Raw genomic sequence first — 17,578 nt, 5'->3', positions numbered from 1 at the left:
GAATCTGAACCCAGGCTCTCTGAAGGTAGTAGAAGAATTAATGATGTCCAATTACTTATCCCTCATAACATACAACACACCCAAACCGTTTACAATATGACAGTATGCTCATTTGACGTGTACAACACTAAGTTGATCTATGTGATTCGTTCAATGCACTGCTAGGTGGCGCTTGTGTCTCATCTCTTAAATTTTAATTTAAAATAGCAGAGATTATAATTTTACGTGTATTTGGGCAAACATTTATGTTATATAAAAAATAATTTCGTAATTTAAAGCCAATATTTGCGCATCATTTCTGCAAATATAAGTGAACTTGAACAGGTAGGCAGTCTGCCACTTTGTGCCAGAGAAGTCCACACCCTTTACAAACTCTAAAGGATAAGGGCACTGACTGCAATGAGCCCACAGTCTCACTTACAGAGAGACATCGTTATGAAAGTGCATTGAATGAAAGCTTGTTGTGCTTTTTACTGTCATGTTGCGCGTGGCAGTGGAATCTGCGGCGGGTTTGCCCAAGAAGAAACTGGGCAGTCCAGACCCCATCGCATCTGTCGTGTTTAAAGGTAAGAAAGTCTGTTATTTTTTTCCATGTATAGCAATTTAACTGCAAAATAGCGGCACCGACTGTTAGTTTTGACCTGTTGGCTTTCTTGTAATTTTTAGACGAAAAGAAGAAAACCAAGTCCATTAGCAATGAAGTGAACCCAGTGTGGAATGAGGTCTGTTGATGCTTTGTATGAAACTCTTTATCGCTAATTACAAATGAATGGGATTAAAGTTGCTGTTTATGACATAAGTTACAAACTGAATGCAAACTATTTTAATTTTGATTGTTGTCTTTTTGTTTTCTTTAACCTTTTTTAATAATTTGTGTGTTTTTAATTTCATATTTGCTACCTGAGCTACCTGCATGCGTAGGAATCTTGTGCATGGCAAGTTTTTGAAAAAAAAAATGTAATTAATGCTCTTTTCCCCTTTAGACACTTGAGTTTGATTTAAAAGGTGTTCCTCTTGATTCTTCCTCCTACATTGATGTGCTTGTGAAAGACCACGAGACTCTTGGCAAAGACAAGTGAGTGTTTTTCAACTGCTCAATTGAGTCATACCTTCAATGTGTTAAACAGTGTGGTGTTGAACTCTAGCTCCCACCTTAATCAAATACAAGTTGTGTGACTACAGAAGTATTAGCTTATAAAATTCAAGAGTTTTGACCTCCTGGAATGGACTCAAAGTGACTTGCCATTCATTAAAATGTAGAGTTCAATACAAAAGTTTTGCATAAGTTCTTTCTCTTGGTTAGATTCACGTCTAATTCCCTGTCACTTCTGTATTGATGTCACCGTTTAAAGTTGTCGCTGCATTTCTGGGTAGTTATGGACCATGTTAATCTTGGTTTTCTCAGTCCGACACTGTAATACCATGCACCTCAAACACACCCTCACGGCTGTGTTCAGACCTGCTCACAATGCGGGGTGGAATTGAGGTGTTTAGTTCACAGTACTGGATGAATAAAAATGATTGTTAGTTACTGAAATGCAGTTCTTCTATAAAGACATGACTTGAAGTAAATAGTATGGTCTTAACTCTTTATCACCATGTTTGGCTATAAGTTTCATGCATTTCCAGTTATTCTAGATTTTTTTTTTTTTCTGTGAGAACGGCATTGGAGAAAATCCAATGGCGAACACAAAGAGGAACATAACTCCCTCTGAAATTTACATTCATGCAATTTCATGCAAATTTGTCTTGCTGACGTCAAGTGGGTCTTTCATTCATTCCATAGGTTTTTCATTTTCATTTCTCTTTGATTTTTCCTGACATTCTTTGTCTTATCATTTTGTCATACTTTGTCAGATTAATTTTATTCCTTTCTCTTTCGAATAGTCGAAAAGGCTTTAATAAGTAGAAATATTGACATTAACAAAATAGTTTGCAATAACTGTGTCTAAAACAGAATATAATGTGTGTTATATACATTATATTAGATTTTACCCCTGACCCCATATCATTTCTGACTCACATTATATAATTATGTTCTATTGTCAAATGCTGGCAATTATTAATCACCATCTTCAGTTCGTTGTGGTATTTTGATATACTACTATAGAAATTACACTAGTGACATTAAGATACTTATAAAGCAAGATCTCTCTCTCTCTCTCATTTTATTATTCTGACAACTATACCTAGGTTACCAAAGTAAAAGAACCATTATGTTGAAGATACTGGAGGAAAAAGCTAATATTTTGGGCCTTGACATGTAGCTTATTTTACTGATCTCAAGAACACCATTATATGATGTTTCTTTGTTTACCTGTCTCTATGTTGAAAGAGCACTAGTTATGGTGTTGCAACTTGCAGGATAGCACATAAGTAGTTAATATGGGCTAATCGGAGAAAAACAACAACATTATTGCTCAGTTGAGTTTATCTCTAATATCAGTGGAATTTAAAGAGTCTCCCAGACAGTGGCAATGTATTGTGTATAATGACAATGAAAGGGCTGGACTAGCAGAAACAGGAATTTGGAGCAGAACGTATCTAATAGCCTTTAACTTGCATTACCAACCTAATAGACATGAACTACAAGCTCTAAAAACTCAACATTTTAAATTTCATGGGATCTTTAACTGATTTTGTTGGCCATTTTCCTGTTGGACATGTTGTTGGATCAACATCTTTGTTAGTTTTGGAACAACATTGTTATCAATTAATCAGATTTTAGAGATGGGGGAAGGCTGATCAAATTTATTATAATTTTGGACAGTCTGAGATTTTAGCTCCAGAATGTTGCTGAGATGTTGTTCCAGCAACGTATTTGGCAACATTTTGTGGGACACATGCATTTTTCTCTTTGGAACAAAAGTAGCATTGTGGCATTCCAAATCAATTCCGTTTGAGAGTCTGGCAAATGAAGAACATCACGGCACTGATCTAGTCTGCTTCCCACAAGGCTCAGAGTTGTAGTGAGCAGTGCACTTAGAGTTTAATTCCCAATGAAATAGCCTACTCTAATGTGTGTGCTAAAGTACAGGAAGTGTGTTTGATCATTGCTATTAAGAGGATAATAAATATTAATCATACTTGGAATCACCTCAGTTTAAGGATCTCAGAAATGACATTCCTTAAAGGAAATGGGATGAGGGGACATGTTGGAGGGTGTGGTTACCTTTGCTTTATATGTTTGCTTTGCCATGTTTGTTTGAAACTTGAGATCATTGGGTTTTGACTATTAGGTTGAAGTTTGAGAATTTTGTTCAATGCAATTATTGTTTTAATTGTCATAAGATGTTGTGAGACTTTCCCTGAACATTTTGTAAGAACTTTTACAATGAAAACATGGGCTTCATTTAAGGAACCCAAGCAGAATTGGTTTCAAAACCAATTGCATGAATGTTGCATAGAATTAATTACAATAAATGAAATACTTCTAAATAAAATTATAAATTAACGTTTCATAAGCAAAGATTTATTTGGCAAAATTAATTTGTGTGTAAATTGTTGATGACAAAGGGATAGTTCACCCAAAAATGAAAATTTACTCATGATTTACTCGCACTCAAGCCATTCTATGGTGTATATGACTTTCTTCTTTCAGGCGAGTTCTATTAAAAATGTCCTGGCTCTTTCAAGCTTTATAATGGCATTGAATGAAAGTTTAGATTTTGAAGCACAAAAAGTACATCCATCCATCATAAAAGTAATCTATACAGTTTCAGGGCGTTAATGAAGGCCTGTTGTGAAGCGATGCGTCTGTGTAAAACATATCTAAATCTAAAAAAGTATTTAGTTGTCCAAAATTTCTCTTTAAAAATTATTGTTTTAGATTTCTAATTCATGACTGGGGGTTTGTTTTGCTCTGTACTCTGCGCTTCCGTGTTTGTCAATATGTCATTCGTCAGGTCAAGGGTCACTCTTTCACCGTAAATCAATGTGCCCGGCCATCTGTTGGAAGCTCAAGCTAGTTATTTTAGTTTATAAAGTTTTAAATATGGATATTTTTCTTACACAAACACATCACTTTGCTTCAGAAGACTAACCCCCCCCAGAGCCGTGTGGAGCACTTTTATCATGGATGGATGCAATTTTTGGGGGGCTTTAAAATCAGGACCCCCATTCACTGCCATTGTAAAGCTTGGGAGTGCTAGAACATTTTTTTTAATATTACTTCAATTGCATTCGTCTGAAAGGCGCAAGTCATATACACGTAGGCTTCAGGGTGAGTAAATCATGGGGTAATTTTTATTTTTTGGGTGAACGATCCCTTTTAAGCTTTTTAAAAAGGGGTTTGTTCATATCACTTGCTTCATTTTATACATTTTGTATTTTCTGATGAAAAAAACGGAAATGTGATGGAAAAGAGATTCAAAATCTCCTCTGTAAAAACCCTTGACTCTTGAATTTTGAACCTGACTTTATCCAGTGTTTAGTTTGTTCTGTTCTAGGAAATATTTGCAAATTAGTGCATATTTATATAGTGCATCATCTGCATATTTAAACATATCATTTGAGAACTTGGGGAAAAAAATTACTTCTTAATTTAATCGTCTGAGGAAGTATGGTAATATCTGCTCTTAAAACTTTTTTTTTTAAACTATTAATTTAAATATGCATTGAATTGAATTTAACATTGAATTTGACACATTAGTGCATTTAAGAGCAGAATTTTAAGACTTTGTAAAACCGTAAATGCCATGTTACCGTTAAACAATTTACACAGTAAGTAAAAAATATCTTGCTACAACAGTGCAAGTGAAGTTAATTTATATAGTTGATAATGTATAGATATAAAGAGATATGATCTGTATATATTTATATACATTAAAACAAACTGCTTAATAGTTAAACTAAAGTTGCTCGTGTAATTTCGATTCCTTACCCAGAACATAGCCTGTCCTGAAGCAGCATGAAGCGTAAGTTACTGTGGTGATGACCACTGCTAAAAGCCAAACCACTTTCATGGTTTTTAGGGTTGGCACATACTAAACAGAAACATACCTGGCTAGCGACCTAAACTGGCTTCCTGGCATAGGCCTCAGGTCTAATGTCTGTGGATGCAACCTTCGTTATTTGTGAAATGATGCAACACCAGCCCACTAATCAAATGAGGTTTAAGAAGGTGAATGCTGAATGTGCTTTTGTTTGTGGCCGAAAAATTAATAATCAAAGCATTTTAAAGCAAATGTTTCTCATAGCCAGGGAAATGCTCAGATGTAAAATGGTCTTTGAGAGTGTTCCTGGATACTGACCTACTACGCGTCATCGCAGTCACATTATTAATCTGGGTGGCGTTATTTACTTTTGGAGGAGATCTCTCTTGTGACTTTCGGAAAGCACACAAAGAATTTTTCTCCCTCGTATAATATTTATTTACGCATTGTGTTGTGTGCCACCTCTGTTTATTATGTAGCATTTAATGGACTGACAGAAAAGGGTTTTAAGTGATCAAATGATGACTTTAAATGAGTAATCGGATATATTTCCATTTTTTTTTAAAAAATATATTATGAAGGCAAAGGGTTGAGAAATAAAAGGAATTCATGAAGTCAGCTGAAAAGAAAAGTTGTTTCAGAGGTGGACCAAGTTTGGGCATTTTTATAAAAGATTATAATGGCTAACTTGGTTTGTTTGTTGCTTTTAAAAAATAATATTAACTGATGAGTAATTCCCAGTGAGACCAGGAACATAAATTATGAAAATAAGTTTTGATGTCATGGAGCACTGCACTTTGTTTTTCAAATGCAAATAAAGTCACACAATTCACAATCAGTATTTGAAACTGAGTCCAGATATTATGTTCTTCAGAAACATGGGACATCAGTTGAGGTGATTGATTTTCCACAGGCCTTTTTTTTAATTGTCTTTTTTGTTTGTTTTAGGTTGATTGGATCTGCTAAAGTCTCTTTAAAAGACCTTGCCAGTAGCCAAGTTAAATCTCTCCCAGTGAAAAACTTGGCTCTAGTGGATGAAAATGGCAAGGGCATAGGAGTAAGTTTGTTTTCCTTTTTAATCTCCTAAATCAAATGACATACAAATGTATATTTGTTATATTTTAAATAAATGTTATTGTACTCATTTAATCTACACCTGCACAACTTATTCCGCCATTCAAAGTCCCTTATATCCTCATTTTTTGCGATTTCTTTTATTAAATACCTGAAAATACTTTCAGCTAACAAATAAGTATTATTGGGTCTCATTCACTAATAATTGCATGGATTATTCGTATTTATATGCACAGGAGAACTTCTTAAGAAAATGAGGACTTTCCACACCCCTTACCTTTCGTCACTCAACAAACACAACGCTCTGTAAAATCACATTCTAGCTATTTAAGCTATTTATACCCATTTAATACATACCCAGATAAAATGTATATGTACATGATTAAATATTTTAAGATCTAGATCTATATCTAAGTATTACATTTCATCTAGGCCACCAAGAGTATGTGAATATTTTGTGTATGAGTGCTTTAAATTTAATATACATATTAGAATGAAAGTTATTGATGAATCATGATTTGTTCGTGAAAACATTCATACGCTGATTTCAAGCGCAAAGTTATTGAATGTGAACTTTTGGTTAGTGAATGAACGACTTTACTGGCTTAATTGACTAGTTCATTTTAATTAGGTCGTCACCTTAATTAAACCTGAGAGGCATATTTAAACAACAATTAAAATGTTTTAATCTAATGTAGTTTTGTGATGATAGCATTGCTGTCAATATTTACACATTGCTGTCAATATTTACACATTCAAGGCACTTTTCAGTATTTATGTAGTCTATTTGACTCATTATTATGAGATAATTAGCTGCATCCTTTTGTAGGGGACCATCAGCATGATGATTGGCTATGAGCCGCCTGCCGGTGCTGTGACGAATCCACAAGATCAACAAGATGGCAGCATGGGTGGAAACACAGGTTAGCTGAGTGTGTGGCTCAGTGCTTTCTCTGTTTGACCTTGTAATGGAGTGTTATGCAGATGACATGCTTGATGGTGTGTGAAATTATGTGTAAAAGTTGTTTGAAATGCATTTTCAGATACTTTTACAGTTATATGTCGATTGCAGGAATGCGTGAAGATCATTTTGTGAAAGGCTTTAGCTTTGAATATGTGTATTGCATGTTTGCCATGTTGCATATGTTTGACTGATACATGCCATGACTTACTTTCTTTATGCTTTATGTATTTTTTTTTCTTTGTGGATGTGCACTGATCAGCTGGGGGTGAAGAGGGTGACTCCACTGATTCTGGGGCACCGGGTGCTGCCACGTCCCCTGGTGAGCCTGGCCAGAAACTTCGGACTAGGACAAGGAAACGTCATAATTTGGCCAACAAACCTCAGGATTTTCAGGTATAGCAGCGTTCTGTAGATATATATACAGATGTCTCTTCCATTTTAAATGCTGACTGCATATGCTTTATTAGTCATGTTATTTTTGTCAAAGATACGTGTGCGGGTGATTGAGGGACGTCAGTTGCCTGGAAATAACATCAAACCTGTGGTCAAAGTCCATGTGTGTGGAGACACACACAGAACTAGGATCAGGAAAGGAAATAACCCATACTTTGATGAGGTACACGATTAATATTATAGAATATATTTGTATTATTATTTTATTTATTTATTTAAAATGGAATTTTTTTTTTATTTAGTTAGCTATTTTTTTAAGAACCTTTTCTATTCTTAAGTACACAATTCTATTCATGTACTGTATTGTAATCTTGGTAATTGCTCATTTTCACTGGACAAAAAATTGACAAACTTCATATTTGGGTGAACTGTTCTTGAAAGCTACTTTCACACCGCAAGCCTTAGTGCTCAATTCTGATTTATTGCTCCTATATATATACAGTATATATATATATATATATATAGGATCTATATCTTATATATATAATTTTTTATTTTTGGCTGTTGTCATTATTTTTTAAATGTGAGATCTGATTATCAATATCAGATTCCAGTGTGCTCAGTCCCAAACTGACCCCAAAAGAACAATAACAAGACGCTAGTTTTCCCTCAAGCTTTGCTTGTATAGAGCTTTCACCGTGATACAGTCCCTCCACTGACTACTGTCACTGCTGTCTTCCATATTAACCGAGGGACCAAAAAACTACAGTGAAATCTTTGGAGTGACTCCAGTCAGCGCAGGATTGCGACTAATGTCGATCTAGAGTGGCGTAAAAAACACATGAATTCCAATATGACCGTTCAGACTGAGGTTGCATTACAAAACATCTGAACTGTACCAGACTTAGTTCCACATTGAAGTGGTCTAAATCAGAATCGAATAAATCCGATTTTATGATTTACAGACTTCTGATTGGCCAGCTGTATATGCATCTACCTGTGTCTTTATTCAGAGCATACTATAACACACTTTTTTTTTTTACTTTTACTGTATGCATATATATATGATTAAATATTTGAAAATCTAGATCTATACCCAAGTATTAAATTTCATCTAGGCCACCAAGAATATGTGAATATTTTGTGTATGAGTGCTTTAAATTTAATATACATATTAGAATGAAAGTTATTGATGAATCATGATTTGTTCGTGAAAACATTCATACGCTGATTTCAAGCACAAATCAGTGGTCTAAATCAGAATCGAATAAATCAGATTTTATGATTTGAGCGGTTAATTAAAAACCAACAAGCATATAAGTGAAAACATCAGATTTGAGTCACTTTTGTCTGCAGTCTGAATGTAGCCTTAGACTCTATTCCTGATTATTTGAAAGCCATAATTTCCTAAAGTCTAAATAGAATGTCACTAAATACTGAATGTGTCACTCTTTCCAGATATTCTTTTTCAATGTCAACATGTTGCCCTCTGAACTGTTTGATGAGGTTGTAAGCTTCCGGGTAAGAAAAAAAGCTTTTTTTTTGTGTGACCAGTGTTCCTTTCTTTATTATCGGTAATGTTGTTTTTCTTCTTTTGTGTAGGTGTATAACTCTTCTTCTTTTAGATCAGACTGTCTCATGGGTGAATTCAAGGTAATTCAGTAAAATTCAAAGTGTGCTTTGATTATACTAGACGCGCAGTGTACTTCAAGATGATCTTATTAATTCATTTCTCTTTTTGTAGCTTGATATTGGCTACATCTATGATGAACCAGGTAATGATCTGATACTCACAAAATAATCATTACACTTTATCTGTAGTTTAACGGATCATTAAAGGTTTGTTTTTTAAACCCCAGCTCACTGTATCATGAAGAAATGGGTTCTCCTGAGTGACCCAGATGACTCAAGCTCAGGAGCCAAGGGTTATATCAAAGTCAGCATGTTTGTGTTGGGAACAGGAGATGAGCCGCCGGTACGTCCCCTGAAGATCATTTATATTAGCATCTGTGCGCGGCTGATTTCACCAAGTGCAACATTCCAATCAGATTTGAGAGGGACACATTTACAGTTTGTCAAGTTTGGGCTTACAATAAGAGTTGGGTGCTTCTACATCAGTGTTATTCACCTATTATTTCCCTCTGATTTGGTAGTGTTGAGGGGTAGGGCTATTGTTAGGATTAGATTTTCAGACAGGAATGTTGTTCCAGGAACAACAAAATATGCTGACCCAGGTACACGTCAGTGCACGAGAAGACTTTATAAACCGCTTAAAGACTGCTTTCTATCTGTCATAATTTTTGGAGAGAAAAAAACTCCTAAAAATGTGTAAGCTCATGCTATACACGCTGTATAAAGTGGTCTTATTGTGCAATGTCTATTTGACAGGTGGAAAGGAAGGAGGAGGACAATGATAAAGATGATGTGGAGAGTAACTTGCTGCTGCCCGCTGGCGTCGCTCTCCGATGGGTTGCACTTAAACTCAAAGTGTTTCGGGCTGAGGACGTCCCCCAGAGTATGACAGTTATTCCTTATGTATTTGTTCTCTGAAGTAACAGATTAGACAATCTTCTTTGGTTTGATTTGGGTTCAATTGTTAGTCCAGGAAAGGCCCACATTGAGGATTCTGTATTTGTTGAGCTGGCACATTTAGTCACTTCCTGATACCTCAATGTGGTATCCTACTAGCTTACACAAAACCGTTCCCTGCCATTAACTGTTGAGTGACTGGGACTGTTAACACGTGCATAGAGTTCCCTGATTCTCAGATGTCTGTCAGTTAAGTTAATGACTGGGGAAAAAAAATCGGAGAAAGCTGTTTTTTTTTTATATCGTTCTTATTACCAATCATACAGAATGTTTTTCTGTTTATGTAGTTTAAGTATTGAAGTTAAGTATGTGGTTTAACTAGTAGATAAACCCCCATTTTCACAGACATTTTTAAATGAAAGCAACTTGCACTGACATGTCGGTGCCATTGTTTTGTCTCGGTGTACACCAGTAATGTTTTTTTATCTAAGGCACGTTAATAAAAGCTATTTAAATGTCCTAATTGAATTAAGACCTGGGGCCTCATTTATTAAACTGTGCGTAGAATCCTCACTAAAAGTGTACGTACGCCCAAAGCCAAAAATGTCGTACGCAAAAAAATATTCAGACTTCTAAAACCGTGCGTACGACAGAACCTGCGCAGAATTCACTTTATAAATCCCAGTCAGCCGAAGATTCTGCGCATATGCGTCTCCTCCCCGAAATAACCATACAGTGGTGTGAATAAGTTTTGACACCCATGCTAAAGTTGCCTAAAAAGAGGAATAAAAAATCATCTTTTGGATGTTGATCTTAATGCCTTAATTAGAAAAATGAGGAAAACTCCAACCTTTAAGGACACAAGTTTTCTTTGTGAATGAATAATGTATCATAAATAAATACATGTTTTTCCTTAAAATACAGGGTGCATAAGTCAGGGCACCCCTATGTTAAATTCCCATAGAGTTAGGAAGATTTTTTTTTTTTTAAAGCCAGTTATTTCATGGATCCAGGATAATATGCATCCTGATAAAGTTCCCTTGGCCTTTGGAATTAAAATAGACCCACATCATCACACACCTTCCAGTCCACCATGCCTTGAGATTGGCATGGGGTACTTTCCATAAGATCATCTTTCAATGCAAATCAAACCAGCTATTAGGCTAATATATTATCATATTATCATAAAACATATTATCCTGGATCCATGAAATAACTGGCTTTTAAAAATAAAAAATCTTCCTGACTCTATGGGAATTTAACATAGGGGTGCCCTGACTTATGCACCCTGTATTTTAAGGAAAAACATTTATTTATTTATGATGATTACATTATTCATTCACAAAGAAAATTGGTGTCCTTAAACGTTGGAGTTTTCCTCATTTTTCTAATTAAGGCGTTAAGATCAATATCCAAAAGATGATTTTTTTTTTTATTCCTCTTTTTAGGCAACTTTAGCATGGGTGTCAACTTATTCAGACCACTGTATATGGAGACCACAACGCCTAGTTTTACAATGCATATCCTCATCTGCATATCATGATTTGCATATGATTATTCATCCACATGATAACATGTTTAAAGGTACAAGACATTAGGAAAACCTGATCCTGGCTTAATATAGGCCCTAAACTGGGCGTTGACAATATTTAGATGAGCTGTAGATACAATTTTGTAAAGTAAGTTGTATTTAGTAAGTTGTACCAATGTTTTTTTTTTAGACTGTGAAAAAATAAACTCCACTTTATAGTGGCAGAATTTGTAACACTGTTTGCATCTCACTACTGCTTATCAAAATACTTCAACCACATCTGCTAACTAAGTTGTAAGTAAAATTTAAATAATAAAATAAGTTACTTATTTTTCTTACGAAGTAGTTTTCCTCAGACTGAAAGAATGAACTGCACTTTAAGCAGCAAAAGATTGTTAACTTATTGTTTAATTAATAACTTTTATTCTTTTCTCAGACTGTGAAAGAATAAACCCTGCACTTTTAATTGTAAGTAAGATGTAACATTGAAGTACTTTTTGTTTTCAGTGGATGACTCCATCACCCAGACTTTAAAAGCAGCATTTGGGGGTGAAGAAAACAAGAAAAATCTAGTGGATCCATTTGTTGAGGCCTGTTTTGCTGGCAAAAAGGTACAGTCCACACAGACACACTGTACACGCATATTTCTTCTGCCTTTTGTCTGAACTACAGTTACATGTATTTTAGCTCTGTACACAAATAATTGAGAAGAATGCAAATCCAGAGTGGAACCAGCAGCTCAATCTGCAGGTCAAGGTAATTGGCTGGATTGGGAAAGATTTGTTTTTGCACTTTATTAATTTGTTAGCCCCCTGAAGTTTCTAATTGGAAACCCTTTTGACATGTTTTACAGTTCCCATCCATGTGTGAAAGAATCAAACTGACTGTATTTGACTGGTGAGGATAAGCGTGGTGGTGGTAAAGTTGTACGGCCACAATGGATATGAACATTTTAAATTGGTGTTGAGAGAATCTCCTGTGTTAGTCTAGGAATGTGAGTTGGGAGTCAAAATTTGGTCAGTGTTTGAGCTGGGAGGACGCAGGCAGGCAGTATGAGTCATAGCAGGACTGTCCCACCCTCTCCCACAATGCATTCCTCCCCATAAACCAGACTACAGCTGCTTAGGGAACAGTGGAAAAACTGATAACTCCCCTAGCTGGACTGATTCAATGACATACTGGAACATTTACGCTGACTCCCCCTCTTTCTCAGGGATCGCCTCTCTGGAAATGATGCCATAGGCACCACGTATTTGGATCTGTCCAAAATAGCATCCTCTGGTGGTGAAGTTGAAGGTATAAAGTTCAGAATACACTATTTTCATGTCAAACTCTCACTTTTTTTTTTTAATTAAAGGGGTCGTGTCCTGAACCTTTGAGTTGTGTACTATGAAAGTCAAAACTTAAATAATATTTTATTCATCTTTATTTGTTTTCTTTGTGATAGAGGATTATCCAGGAGATGAATTTTCAGCAAAAAAAGGTTTAATATTTGCGCTGATTCCAGATCTGCAATCCCTTGTGTCCAAACACACAATTAACATGCAGTACTTCATTTTTTTAATTTTTTTTTTAGTAAACAGGTTATTCTCTCAAACCAACTATTTTTATTCAAATTTTTGTCTCAAGGATGTGGTACCCAAGGGGTTGCAGTTAGTTTGCACACTATAAATGTCTATGCATGCTTTCGAATTAGCATTAGCACAGAGCGCTTATGCTATTTTTTTCATGTTATGCAACATGACAAAAAAGTTGAACAATGCCGTTTACTATACCCTTAATCACCTTAATAAAATGGCATGGCATAATTGAGCATCCGACTTGCATAATTATGTTTTTTGTTTACCAAGGCTGCATTTATTTGATCCAAAAATGTATTATTATTAAATTTAAAATAACTGTTTACTTTAATTCTTTGGCAAAGATGATTTTTCTTCAGTGTCACATGATCATTCAGAAATCATTCTATTTTGCTGATTTGCTGAAATATTTCTTCTCATCAATGTTAAGAACTGTTTTAATACTTTTTTGTGTGGAAACTGTTATACACTGTCATTATAAGGTTAATATACAGTAGTCAACATTTGAAATGGATCCAAAAAGTTAATTAAAGTTGTCCTAAGGCAAAATGTTCAAAAATCATGTATAAATTTGATTATCTATACATCACAGGAATAAATTACATTTTGAAACATATTCAAAATTAAAAAAACAACAAAAAAGTAATCTCACAATACCACTACTTTTACTCTATTTTTTATTTAAAAAATGCAGCCTTTGTTAGAGATGCTTATTTACTTATTTGTCTATTTATTTAATGGCTGGTAATGTACGACTGTTATTGTGAAAACATTCCATTTGTGAACCATATTGTGTGGAAATCATCACTAACATTGTTTATCCATGTAGTTGAAATCACAGCATGAGTGTAATATATTAATATAATAATTATTTCATTAATTGTGGGTTTCTGTACATTTTAAAAATGATTTGTTTTAATTCATGACACTAATTTAAAGAGCTCTGCTTTTGAGATGCTTTAACAAACCTTACTAATCTAACTACTAACTAATATCATGCCACTGGAAACTTTTTAATTGGATGTGTTTTTCCACAGGAGAGACTGGGGAATCTGAGATGGGCTTCCTGCCTACTTTTGGGCCTTGCTATATATGTCTGTATGGCAGTCAGAGAGAGTTCTCAGGCTTACCTGACCCATATGACGACCTTAATTTAGGAAAGGCAAGTGCAGATGGTTAATTTTATGATTACATTCCCAAGTAAATAGAATTTGCAGCAAAAATGTTTTAGTTAAAAAATTATTTTCAAATGCACTGAAGGATTTGTGAATATTCGCAGGGTGAAGGGGCGGCTTATCGAGGGAGAGTTCTTGTTGAACTCTCTACTAAACTTGATGGAAAGCCTGACAAGTCTGTGGAAGAAATATCAAGCGACGATATCTTGGTTGTTCAGGTGTGGCTCTTTGAGTTTCCTTACAGATTAGGTTTTCTCTTGAAGCCTAGATTTACAGCTTTGTGTACTTCTCTTTGCATAGAAATACCAGCGCAGAAGGAAGTATTGTCTGTGTGCAGTGTTTCACAGTGCGACCATGATTCAAGAACCGGGGGAGCCCATTCAGTTTGAAGTTAGCATCGGGAACTATGGCAACAAGATGGACCAAACGTGCAAACCTCTGGCTTCGACCACACAGTACAGCTGTGCTGTTTTTGATGGTGATGCAGAGTTGGAATTATATGGTGTTTGTAAAAATAGGATGTGAGGTATTTATTTTCTTTTTTTTCTTTGGTTCTTCCAGGTAATAATTACTACTACCTGCCATGGGGCGACACTAAACCTGTGATTTCCATCACATCCTTTTGGGAGGATATCAGTCACCGGTTAGACTCACTGAACATCATTCTGTATATATCTAACCGTTTGGTAAGTGAATGTTTTGTATGACATTGACTTTATGAGTGTTTTTTTGTTTTGTTTTTTTAATAATTATAATCTTGAACGTTTAAAATGTGTCAAATCTGCTTTTAAGAGAGATCGTAGTATCATGCCTCGGTGTACATTCTATTCTTATTTGCAGTTACTGGAACGCAAGTTCTGCATAAATAAGGGCGTGGTCACTTGAGTGACAGGTGGATTGCCAAGTTCTGCATAAATAAGGGGTGTGGTCACTTGAGTGACAGGTGGATTTCCAAGTTCTGCATAAATAAGGGCGTGGTCACTTGAGTGACAGGTGGATTTCCAAGTTCTGCATAAATAAGGGCGTGGTCACTTGAGTGACAGGTGGATTTCCGAGTTCTGCATAAATAAGGGCATGGTCACTTGAGTGACAGGTGGATTGCCAAGTTCTGCATAAATAAGGGCGTGGTCACTTGAGTGACAGGTGCATTTCCAAGTTCTGCATAAATAAGGGCATGGTCACTTGAGTGACAGGTGGATTGCCATTGCTGTTACTAGCCGTTTGTCTGCTGTTAGCAGTCACGTCACCTTAACTAATCCCGTCTCTTTGCCCTACGGGGTGACATCATGGACATAATGTCCTTTTTTTTTTTTTACAGTCTAAGGTTCTGACATGCACTTGTCAGAGCATAAGAGACTTCTTGCCGACCCCAAACTTTTAGTGTGTGTGTGAGAGTGAGGAAAGGGTATAATTCTTTCTTTGAGCATGAAACTTTTTAATACTTTTGCAGCAAACAAACCTCAGTATGTTGAAGTCTGCAGTACTGTCCAAAGCTACAGATGCAAGACTAGTAGAAATCTGGCTGAAGCTCATCAATCAGTTAATGGAAGATATCACCAGGTAATGTACACTTAAGATCTTATTTAGATCCACAGTCATCAAGATGTAACTACATGCACTGTTGAATGTTGTCAATTGAAATATGGGAGATTTTCTTGTATGTAGGGCAAAGAGAAAGTGTTTTATTTGTGTTGAGCATGTTTTAACTAATACAAACTACTGTGTGCCAAGTTTAAAAATTCCTGACCTGGAGGGGAAGCCCAATCTCACAGCCCTGGATATTCAGATAAAGAAGTTGCGGGACAGTGCTCTGGAAAGCATCATGGAGGGGGCCAAACACTTGTTTGAGGAGGCCACAGATGTTACTAAGTGCTTGAGCATCATTGAAACCTGGCTTGACAAACTCCTGAAACTTGCTGAGGAGGTATGGTTTTATTTTGTGTAGGAATGGAGCTACAATTAGAAATACACAGATTTTTTTTTTTTTTTTTACTAATATACTAATTGGTCAATTATAAATAATATCAATATTAGATATTCAGTTGTGCTTGCTCATTTACCATATTTTGTTTGCCATTTGCTGTGATCTTTAGACACCTAATCATTGTACAACAGTAGCCTATTCATTTTGCTGTTTATGCTGTACATTAATGTTTTGGCTAAATGCACTTGTGGCATTTAAAAGTTTGTATTTTATTTGTTTAGACAAATTAGTATAGAATTTTATGAATCTGCTATTTTTCTGAATAAATTAAATATGAAAATTAAAATAATTAGCGGCGTGTTATCGAACATAATTTTAATATTGATGCATCCCTAAATAAAAATAAATAAATAACGGCTTGTTATCAAACATAATTTTAATATTGATGCATTCCTAAATAAAAATAACTAACACAAAAGAAATCAACCCATTGCTCTTAATTATACTTCACCAGTGCTTGATTAGCCTTACATAGCCAAACTTTTCATGTAAGAAACAAGAAACCTGACCAAGACAATATTTGACCAGCTGAAATAAAATGCTCAAATAATTTTGATAATAATAATAATACAAGTAATAAAAAGCAGAATTTAACTTTCTGTCCATTTAAAATGTGCTGATTATTTCACAGATAGAACTTATACACAGAAAACAAAATTGAATACAAAATTGTTTATCAAGTTAACATGGTCATATGAGTCACAAACAAAACACTTTTAAAGATGCTACAAACCTGAAAAACATTTTCTACTAGTAAAAGCAACTCTGGGCGAACTGGTGCACTTTCAGGAAGTTGTGTGGAGCTGGTTTTCTGCCAATGCTTGTATTTTAATTGTACAGTATACGTTGGGGACTGGTGCTGGATTAGAATTGTAATTTAGGTGATAATTCTTGTTAATCAGACATCGCATTTAAACATAATTTGTATCAACATCTTTTAGCCTCAGAACAGCATGCCTGATGTGATTATCTGGATGTTGAGAGGAGAGAAGAGGGTAGCATACACCCGCATCCCAGCCTATCAAGTGCTGCATTCATCCTACTGTGAGCAGGCATGTGGGCAGTTCTGCGGGAAGAATCAGACTGTTTTTATGCAGGTATTGAGAGATTGTACTATGCTCTGTTCAAGGCATAAAACACGTTTAAGCTTTGCTCTATGAAATGCTCTGTACCTCATGATGACTGTTTCCTTACAGTATCCCATGGACGACAAAAAAGGTTTGAAGATTCCCGTCCAGATACGTGTGAACATGTGGCTTGGGCTGGCAACAGAAGAAAAGAAGTTCAATAATTATGCAGAGGGGATTTTCAATGTATTTGCAGAACTGGTAAAGATTGTTTTTTTTTGCTTTGAGGTATGAAGAAATGCAGTCATTAGTCATTGAGCTAATTATGTCAATTGTTTCATTTATAG

At 35.4% G+C, this 17,578-nt stretch overlaps 1 protein-coding gene across 2 annotated transcripts in view; it reads left to right on the top strand.

Moving 5' to 3' along the window:
- The first annotated feature begins 114 nt into the window (after positions 1–114).
- The window catches only part of myof (myoferlin), a 36,904-nt gene continuing 19,440 nt past the window's right edge, over positions 115–17,578 (top strand). The window contains exons 1-25 of one of the 2 annotated variants that reach the window (XM_089122057.1): positions 115–566; positions 667–722; positions 984–1,075; positions 5,883–5,991; positions 6,838–6,931; positions 7,232–7,365; positions 7,460–7,588; positions 8,824–8,886; positions 8,968–9,018; positions 9,110–9,140; positions 9,225–9,340; positions 9,754–9,880; positions 11,933–12,036; positions 12,113–12,181; positions 12,279–12,322; positions 12,639–12,721; positions 12,873–12,908; positions 14,043–14,167; positions 14,285–14,398; positions 14,481–14,658; positions 14,742–14,866; positions 15,631–15,740; positions 15,912–16,104; positions 17,106–17,261; positions 17,361–17,492. In XM_089122057.1, coding sequence (XP_088978183.1) covers positions 479–566; positions 667–722; positions 984–1,075; positions 5,883–5,991; positions 6,838–6,931; positions 7,232–7,365; positions 7,460–7,588; positions 8,824–8,886; positions 8,968–9,018; positions 9,110–9,140; positions 9,225–9,340; positions 9,754–9,880; positions 11,933–12,036; positions 12,113–12,181; positions 12,279–12,322; positions 12,639–12,721; positions 12,873–12,908; positions 14,043–14,167; positions 14,285–14,398; positions 14,481–14,658; positions 14,742–14,866; positions 15,631–15,740; positions 15,912–16,104; positions 17,106–17,261; positions 17,361–17,492 — 2,559 coding nt within the window. In that variant the 5' untranslated portion in view covers positions 115–478. The remainder of the gene's footprint in view (positions 567–666; positions 723–983; positions 1,076–5,882; positions 5,992–6,837; positions 6,932–7,231; positions 7,366–7,459; positions 7,589–8,823; positions 8,887–8,967; positions 9,019–9,109; positions 9,141–9,224; positions 9,341–9,753; positions 9,881–11,932; positions 12,037–12,112; positions 12,182–12,278; positions 12,323–12,638; positions 12,722–12,872; positions 12,909–14,042; positions 14,168–14,284; positions 14,399–14,480; positions 14,659–14,741; positions 14,867–15,630; positions 15,741–15,911; positions 16,105–17,105; positions 17,262–17,360; positions 17,493–17,578) is intronic. The other variant, XM_039653211.2, reaches the window with a different exon arrangement.

The sequence above is a fragment of the Pimephales promelas genome, chromosome 17 (genome assembly GCF_988280905.1).
Source record: "Pimephales promelas chromosome 17, fPimPro1.hap1.1, whole genome shotgun sequence".
Classification (NCBI taxonomy): Eukaryota; Metazoa; Chordata; class Actinopteri; order Cypriniformes; family Leuciscidae; genus Pimephales; species Pimephales promelas.
This window is presented reverse-complemented; position numbering and strand designations above follow the sequence as displayed.